Source organism: Muscardinus avellanarius, assembly GCF_963383645.1.
Source record: "Muscardinus avellanarius genome assembly, chromosome: 5".
NCBI classification, from domain to species: domain Eukaryota; kingdom Metazoa; phylum Chordata; class Mammalia; order Rodentia; family Gliridae; genus Muscardinus; species Muscardinus avellanarius.
This window is the reverse complement of record NC_137790.1, coordinates 114,955,669-114,965,232: the sequence shown is the minus strand read 5'-3', so window position 1 is coordinate 114,965,232 and position 9,564 is coordinate 114,955,669. Positions and strand designations below refer to the sequence as shown.

The window sequence follows — 9,564 nt, the reverse complement described above, 5'->3', positions numbered from 1 at the left end:
GGAGATCCGGAGGCCCTCTTCTCTTCTTGGCCAACTCGGCTCCCTTTTTTTTTTTTTTTCTGGGGCTACCTCTGCGATGCCTCTACCTGCGCCTCTCCAAAATTTCTCCACGGTCACGGAGTTTCCCGGGGGGGGGGGGCTCCCCAGCACCCTGAGCCTGCCTGAAAAAAACAGAACCATCCGGTGGTCCCCAATCCTCTCCCCCTCCCACCCACCCCCCAAAAATAAATAACTCCAGGATGGCAGTGGGGCTGCCCTAAGCCACTAATGGCCATCATTCATTTTTAATCAGAAAGATCACAAGAAAGATGGTAAACGCATCCGAGTGGCCGGTCCATTTAACATTCCCGGGGAAATCCAATCACTTAACACCGAGCCGCCACGCGGGGAAGCGCGGCCCCCCGTCCCCCCGCCCCCAATGCGGGGAAGAAGGCGACGGCGGCTGAATTAACCCGCCCCGGGGGCTGGGCTGCGCCCGGCGCGGTCCGGGGCGCGGGGCTGGGCGCGGGTGCGCAGGCCCCTCCCGGCTCGGCGGCGCCGGCTCCTCCTCCGCCCGCGGGCCGGCCGGTGCGCGGCGGCGGCCATGCGGGGCCCGGGGGTGGCGGCCGAGGGGCCCCTGCAGCTGCTGCTGCTGCTGCTGCTGCTGCTGCTGCTGCTGGCGCTGGCGGCGGGCTCGCGGGGCGGCGGGGGCTGCGGCGAGCTGGCGTGCGGCGCGGCCAACGCCACGGCGGCGCGCTGCTGCCGGCCCCCGCTGCACGCCTTCCTGGACGGCGCGGGCTGGGTGGTCCGCAAGCTCTCGGGGCTGCTCATCCTGCTCGTGCTCTTCGCCATCGGCTACTTCCTGCAGCGCATCATCTGCCCCAGCCCGCGCAGGCACCCGCGGGGCCCGGCCCGGGCGGGGCCGGGGGCGCCGGGGCCCCCCGACGACGACGACGACGACTCGCCGGCCGCGCAGCTGGACGGGGCGGCCGCGGGCTCGCAGGACTCGCTGCTGGAGCGCCCCTGCGCCCCCGAGCTGCGCCCCGCGCCCCCCGTCTTCGTGCAGCTGCCCAGCTACGAGGAGGTCAAGTACCTGCCCACCTACGAGGAGTCCATGCGGCTGCAGCAGCTCAGCCCCGGGGACCCCCGCGCGGGCGGCCTCGGGCTGCACCCCGCGCCCCCGCCCGACCTGCCGGCCCGCGACGGACGGGGGGGCCCCCCCAGCCACACGCCGCCCCGGGGCGCAGGTTCCCCGCGGTTCGTTCGACTCCAATAGGCCCGGGGCGCGCGGCGGGGATGGAAGCCGCGGGCGAGACCCCGGGCGCAACTTCGGGGACGCCCGCCCTCTGCCGGGCGCCTGGGGTCCATCCTAAGTGCCTGCGTCCCGAGCCCGGGAGGACTCGCGAGCCTGGACTGTGGCCTAAGAAGGGCGGTGTGGTCAGGGGCAGGAGAAAGGAGCGAGCGCCCCCTCCCTCCCGCCTGGACGGGTCGGGGTCTCCAGAATGGACCAGGGCGAGGGGTCTGGGTGACTCCCACGACAGCCCCGCCGCGCACAGTGCTGGAGAGCGGCCCTTGGTGTGCTGGAATCGCTTTCTGGAAGAGGACCCAAAAAACCCTTCGGTGTCTTCCAAGACAAGGAAATAGTCACAGCTGGTGGTGACTCGGGTGTGTGGTGGGCCGGTGTCATCACTAGTGATAATGTGGTGGCTGGCCGTGGCTAGTCAGAATACAGCACCTGCTTGTGTCGAGACCGTATTCCTAACACGGTACAGTGGACTTTTGATGTTTCGATAACTGGGGTCTATGTATTTGTCTTTTATTTATATGTTTCTACCATGGATTGAACGCAACAAGAGGGTATTTCAACAAATTAAAGACAAAATAATTGTTTTTGACACCTGTTTAGGCCATTAACGGTCAGGAAGATGCCCACATTCTGTCTTTATTGTTTAATAAAATGTTGGATGTGATCTCATTACAAGTGAATAGAGGAAGGAAGGAAGGAAGGAAGGAAGGAAGGAAGGAAGGAAGGAAGGAAGGAAGGAAGGAAAGAGTGGAGCTGGACAAACCAGTAACCCCAGTACTTGGGAGACTGAGACAGAAAGATCGCAGGTTAGCAGCCAGCCTCAGCAACTTAGTGAGGCTCTCAGCAACTTTAGTGAGACCCTGTTTCCAAATAAAAAATAAAATAGGTCTGGGGGTGTAGCCCAGCGGTTGAGTGCCCCTGGGTTCAATCCCCGGTAACACAAAAAAGAAAAAAAAAAATGCATGGTTTACCAGAAAAAAACATGTGACATAAAAACATGCGGGATATCTTATTTTCACTATTTGAGAATATATTTTATTTTTAGTACTGTGGCACAGTGTATAACTTTTTATAATTGTATACATTATGTGGTCCAGGTCTTAACTGTATCATTCACCATATTGTATGTGAAAACAACTTATGCATCTGCCGTACCATAAAGCATGATGTCACTTTCTCTTCTGTTTTTTTATTTGGAATACATTCCACAATGTGATACAAAACATAAGAACTTGAGACTTAGGACTTTTGTTTAAGACCATAATCGTGCAGAAATGTGCTTCAGGAGGGTTCAATTTACCTTAAGGGAAAAAAGTGTCATTTTATTTGTTATACCCTTCTGTGGTATGTCCTATAAGAGAAAGGTGTGTAACATTTTAATGCATTGTATATAATGTACATATGCATATTGTTTATGTACAATATATACACTGTATGCCTTATGGTTATAAACAGGTTTTTTTATTGGCATGAAAGGAAAAAGTGAAAAACGAACACAAAAGTTTTCTCTTTTTGAAAAGGGTAAATATTAAGTCAAGAAAGTTTATTCACATGACTCTCACACATAGATCTAGAGCACTGTTCTTAAGATTGAAGAAGTTGGACAATCCTGAGAAATTTTGATGTATATGATTTGTATTAGAATAAAATGATTATTTTAAGCTTTTAAAGGCTAATTGAAAAAGTCTGACAGTCTGGGAAATTTTTAAATGTCTGAATTATAATAAAGAAAATGGTTTACTTTTAATTTCTAAAACCTAATAACCCTATTAAAGGAAATAATTTGAAATGTATTGAAACAGAAAACCAAAATCTTTCTCTGTGCAAACTTTATGAGATATGTAACCAGATGGAAATGTATTAAAATACAAAATATGTATCTGTGTCATTTGAAAGCATAGAAATGAGTTCATAGAAATGAGTTTGAGTCTACCGTGTTTTTTTCTCCTCATAATTCATTGATTTACCAAATACAATTTTCTTGCATTATTTCGTAAAAGAATCTTAATATTTTTATTACTGATAAATGGATATGTCTCAGAGTAACATACATACACATATAACAGACCATGTTACCATCCACGGAATCTATGTGTTCATAATGCTGGAGAAACTGAGCAGAAACATTTTTAAAGCACTTAGTGTTTAGCACTGGGTGTTTAGCTTTACAGATTTTACCTCAAGTTATTAATTACATAGCCAAATCCTATTCTGTAAAAATGCATGAGTGTATTACTATAGAAAATAATTATTTCATCACTTGAATCTATGAGATGCTGATGTTACCTATTTTATTATTATTATTATTATTATTATTATTATTATTATTATTTTGGTGGTATTGGGGATGGAACCCTTCTACCTCCAGGCTACACTCCCAGACCTATTTTTTATATTTTATTTGGAAACAGGGTCTCTTAAGCCAGCGCAGCTGGCTTCAAACCTGCGCGATCCTCCTGTCTCCACCTCCCAAGCGCGGGGATTACAAGCGTGCGCCACCACACCTGGCTATTTTTAATATTTTATATATAGCCAAGAATTATGTGTTTTCCAACTATATAGAGAAGAGCATTATAAAGAAAAAAGTTTATGGCCTGGAATATTAATGGAACTAATATGGAAATAAGTTTAATTATAGGACATGTCTTAGCAAAACCCACATAGAAATGCCATCTTCTCCAGTACTGACTCTTTCTCTTTTCAGTTTCCAAAATTAATTCAAATACTAAAATATTTCAAACACATTTTATTTTCATTGGCTTCTCATTAAATAGGGAAATAATGGTCATGAGTATGGTAACCCATCCTGAATGGGAAAAAACATGACTGATTTTCTAAACTTATGTGCTAAATGCGTGTGTGTGTGTGTGTGTGTGTGTGTGTGTGTGTGTGTGTGTGTGTGTGTGTAAAATCACAATTGCTTAAAAGCTAATTTTTATGGGTATTCGATGTCATAACTAAGGGGAAAATGTCTTCCTGAGATAGAATGTTTCAAGAGACCATTAATTACCACATTTTGTAAATATGACTCTGCTTTAAACCATGAAAAGTGTTATTGGCAATTATACCAAAAGGCACAGAAGATAAAGGAGATTCTTTTTTTTTTTTTGCAGGTCTGGGGATGGAACCCAGGGGCATTTGACCTCTAAGCTACACCCCCTGCCCTTTTTTTTTTTTTTTTTTAAACCGGGTCTCACTGAGTTGCGGGGGGCCTCACTAAGTAGCTGAAGCTGTCCGTAAACCGCGATCCTCCAGGTCTCAGCCTCCCAAATGCTGGGATTATAAGCGTGAGCCACCACACCCGGCTAAAGGAGATTCAATTATAAAGGCCAAGACGAATATTAAGGAAATGGTCTCAGTTAGCAGTTCAAAAGGCAATAGGCTAAGTACCTTAATGTACTTATATGTATACAGTTTCTTTCAAGTAGAATTAATAAAGAAAATAATAATTCAGAACTGAAAGTGATATGCTATAAATACAAATATAAATATGCAGCTTTATATAATATTCTGCATTTACTTCTATAAATATTTCATGACTTGTAGATAATTTGGGTTTCCAGGTTGAGAGAAACAATGATATATGTTGAGGTTTTTTTGTTGTTTTTTTTTTCTTAGTACTGGGGTTCCTGGAAGCCCTTCTCCCTTTGGGCTACACTCTCAGACCTATTTTATATTTTTATTTGGAAACAGGGTCTCTTAAACCAGCGCGGCTGGCTTCAAACCTGCAAGATCCTCCTGTCTCCCAAGCGCAGGGATTACAAGCGTGCGCCACCACGCCCTGCGCTATATGTTGAGTTTTAAGTAGTAAACCTTGACCATCTCTCCAAAAGGGTGTCATTAAAATGTAGCAAGTTTATATCTGACCTGGTGATTTACAACTTACTTTTTTATTCTTCCTTTCATCCAATGACAAAAAAAGCTGACAACTGGTAGACTAAAAGAAGGTATTTTTATCAACCAAAGAATGAGTCAGCAGTCAGCTAATTGCAAGAAATCAAACCAGCCTCTCTTCCATATGGTTAATACCAGAAAAATCACTTTATTTCTTTTTTTAAAAAGTTTTCGGGCGTGGTGGCGCACGCTTGTAATCCCTGCGCTTGGGAGACGGAGACAGGAGGATCGCGCAGGTTCGAAGCCAGCCGCACTGGTTTAAGAGACCCTATTTCCAAATAAAAATATAAAATAGGTCTGGGAGTGTAGCCCGGAGGTAGAAGAGCTTCCAGGAACCCCAGTACCACCAAAAAAAAAAAAAAAAAGTTTTCCTATAAAAGTAATCAAATATATAATATTGGTTTTAATAATATAATAATATATGTAGGACTTACTTTTATTCATTTACTTTTATTTATAGGATGTTAATTTTATAGCAAAAGTTATGTCATAGGGAGTATGTTTATGCTTGTCACCAAACCAAACAATATCCCCTTTTTTCCTTATCAACTTCTTAGATAAATACCTTCATCATTTTGACAGCTTGCAATTCTTACATTATCTCTTTATGTTCTTATGCCTGCTTTGGATTTCCAGTTGAAGTTTTCCCTTGGAAACACATCTCTTAGAATTCCGTATTTCTCATTGCTATGATTTAACATCGCTCTACTTAAGCCTTCACCCTTTGCACAGAATTTCCTCTTTTGGCAAATCAGTATTTCCCTTTTTCTCAATTTGCATCTGATTTCTGTAGGTTTTTCATTTTAAGCCGGGTAGGTTTCTCTCTGCCCATTAAAGGACTATAAACACTTTTTTTTTTTTTTTGGTTGTGGTATTGGGGTTGGAACCCAGAGGCTTTCTACCTCCGGGCCATACTCCCAGACCTATTTTATATTTTTATTTGGAAACAGGGTCTCACTAAGTTGCTGAGAGCCTCCCTAAGTAGCTGAGGCTGGCTTCGAACCTGCGCGATCCTCCTGTCTCAGCCTCCCAAGCGCTGGGATTACAAGTGTGCGCCACCACGCCCGGCACTATAAACACTTTTTAGTTTATTTTTATCTACAGAATTTGTCTCTGCAACCCTGGGTAAAAGATCAAATCTTTGCATACCTCTAGTGAGGATCGTAACTTTTCTAGATCTTGAATGCATTAAATCTTGGTTTATCACTACCTCTCTATTGTTCTGCTTCCTACCTTAGATTTTCCTGAAGCGATTGTTAACACTTCTCCCTATCTTTCCCTGAAATTGTATTCTTTGCTATATTAGGGCAGAGAATTAGAGCCTTGCATTTTAGTGGTGATGGGGACCTTATTTTGGCTTCCCAAACCTAGTGCTTTGTTTCCTCACAGAATGCTGCCTCTTTCTGCTCAGTTTTTCTTACAGTCCTGTCTGAGGTTCCCTCTCTGTGTGTCATTTTATCCAAGAAATGATCAACTGTGTTCGCCCTGCCTTGCTCACACACATGCTATTTGTTATACTACATCACATCTTTGCAGAAAAAGGACTTTATTTGAGCCTCTAGACCTCAGAGGTAACTTGGTTTAGGATGGATTACAGATGTCCAGTGTGACCCCCTCTTTACACCATCCCCTACAGACCATATTCGTTTTACTGGTTAAACCAGAAGGCAACTCAAACTGTGTGTGTGTGTGTGTGTGTGTGTGTGTGTGTGTGTGTGTATACACGCGTGCATTCTACCTCTGTGCTACACCCCCCAGCCCTATTTTTTTTATTATTATTATTTTGAAACAGGACCTCACTGAATTGTGGAGGGCCTCACTAAGTTCCTGAAACTAAGTTGGCTATGAACCTATGGTCCTCCTGACTCAGCCTCCCAAGTACTGAGATACAGTCATGCGCCACCACACCTGGCCGATTTAAATTTTTTATGCCAACTTTTTATTGGTTTGTTACTCTTCTCCACGTGTACAAATCCCCTGTTGAACTAACCAGAAAAGAATAACATAAGCTCGTCTAGTAGACATTTTATTGAATGGTTTTTCTAGATGTTATTTAGCAGAAGTTGAAATTGAGCATCACTTCCCTGGAAGTGATGAGAGTTTGGTTAGTTCAACAGGGATCATGTAGATGGAGAAGAATGACAAGCCAACAGTTTGCATCGGACATTGCAGCCCTTTGCTGATAAGTTCCACCTTCTCATGATGATGACCCTCCGGCATCTGCTTATCTCCCTTCTTGTGCTTTGTCTCTACCGATTGCTATCAGAAACACTACATTTTTGGTTTTTTTTAATTTATTGCTTTGATGTGTGGTGCTGGGGATAGAACTCAGGGGCCTCACACAAGCTAAGTACATGCTCTACCACCAAGCTAGAACCCTATCCTTGAAATATATAGTAAAATATTTGCTTATGGTATGTCTTCCCACACATACTCCCCCATTAGAGTGTAATCTTCCCAAGAGGGCAGGGGTAGCACTCTGCCCTGCTCACTACTGTACCATCTACAGCAGTTCCCAGTCTACAATGGGCATTCAGCAGTGATGTGGATAATAAATAGATTCTCCTATGTGAAGTATAGGAAATCATCAAGAATGAGAGAGAAAAGATTTTATTCAAGGAAGACAAGGGCCACATAAATAAGATTTTATTGACTTTTAGTGATGCATTATAATGACTTTTTCAACATTTTCGACTGAATAAATTAACTGGACTTAGAAGGTAAGAATTTTCCTTCCAGGTTGGGTGTGTATCTCAGTGATAGAGTGCATGGTTAGCACTCATTTCATTGCAAATACTATGTAGAATTTTCTTTTAAGTCAGAGACAAATTCATTATAGTCTAGAAGCTATTAATAAAACTCTTTTAAAAATTATATTTTAAGCCGGGCGTGGTGGCGCACACTTGTAATCTCAGCATTTGGGAGGCTGAGATAGGAGGACTGCAGTTCGCAGCCAGCCTCAGCTACTTAGTGAGACCATTTCAAAATAAATAATTAAAAAAATAGGGCTGGAGGTAGAGCTCAGAGGTAGAATGTCCCTGAGTTCCACCCCCAGAACTGCAAAATAAGTATATTTTGTGCATTTTTACTGTGCATATTTGCACAGTACTTTAAAAACACAGAAGATGAAGACATTAATACTATGGTGATGGTGAATGTTGCAGAACAGGAGCAAAATCACTGCAAAATTTGCCAATGATTTTAATAATTTACATAATGTAATAGTTATGTAAATTATTGTATATAACAATTCTAATTTAATCCTTCAGTTTATTAAAAATATTACTTAAGCCGGGCGTGGTGGCGCACGCTTGTAATCCCCGCGCTTGGGAGGCAGAGACAGGAGGATCGCGCAGGTTCGAAGCCAGCCGCGCGCGCTGGCTTAGGAGACCCTGTTTCCAAAATGAAAATGTAAAAATAGGTCTGGGAGTGTAGCCCGGAGGTAGAAGGGCTTCCAGGAACCCCAGTACCACCAAAAAAAAAAAAATATATATATATATATTACTTAATACTATAAGATTACATTCTAGCACTCAATGTTAGACATATGGTATGTCTTGGTTTAATAACTCTAGTTTAGCCAGGCGTGGTGGCGCACGCTTGTAATCCCTGCACTTGGGAGGCTGAGACAGGAGGATCGCACAGGTTCGAAGCCAGCCTCAGCTACTTAGTGAGGCTCTCAGCAACTTAGTGAGACCCTGCTTCCAATATAAAATAGGTCTGGGAGTATAGCCCGGAGGTAGAAAGCCTCTGGGTTCCACACCCAGTACCAACAAAACAAAACAAAACAAAACAAAGCTCTAGTTTATGAATTTCTTATAGAAGTAAGAAATTAATAATTTTTGTTTAATGATTTACAAGCTAAATGATACTGTTTTAGTTGACGAGAATAAGAAAATGAACTTTAGGCAGATGTTTTATTACTTCTAAAGTGATTAATTTTAAATTCTCCATTTTGGTGATAATACTCCCAAAATAGAGCTTAGAGTCATTCTATACTCACATTATTATTTTTAGAAAAGGAATGTGTTACAGCCAAGCTTAGTGGTGCACACCTGTAATCCCAGTACTTGGGAAACTAAGAGGGTCACAGGTTCACAGCCAGCCTCATTAACTTAGGCCTTCCACAACTTAAAGAGACCCTGTTTCAAAATAAAATATAAAATAAGGCTGGGGGTGTATTTCAGAGGTAGAACACCCCTGGGTTCAGTCCCCAGTACTAACAAAAACAGAAGGAGCTGGGATGTAGGTGCTTGCTTTGCAAGAGCAACACCCTGGGATTGATCCCCAGTGCCCAGAAGAGACCAAAATGAAAAAGCTGGGCTTTAAAAAGAAAGGAAGGAAGAGAGAAAAAGAAAGGCTTTTATTCAATTGTAATGTGTTTC

The 9,564-nt window shown here is 43.4% G+C and overlaps 1 protein-coding gene across 1 annotated transcript; it reads left to right on the top strand.

Moving 5' to 3' along the window:
• Positions 1 to 583: 583 nt before the first annotated feature.
• LOC308263591 (putative membrane protein C3orf80 homolog) lies at positions 584 to 1,255 on the top strand (the record flags this gene model as incomplete). Its single annotated transcript, XM_080696584.1, has 1 exon — positions 584 to 1,255. The coding sequence occupies one exon, from the start codon at positions 584 to 586 to the stop codon at positions 1,253 to 1,255; it is 672 nt and encodes a 223-aa protein (XP_080552710.1).
• Between the last annotated feature and the right edge of the window lie 8,309 nt (positions 1,256 to 9,564).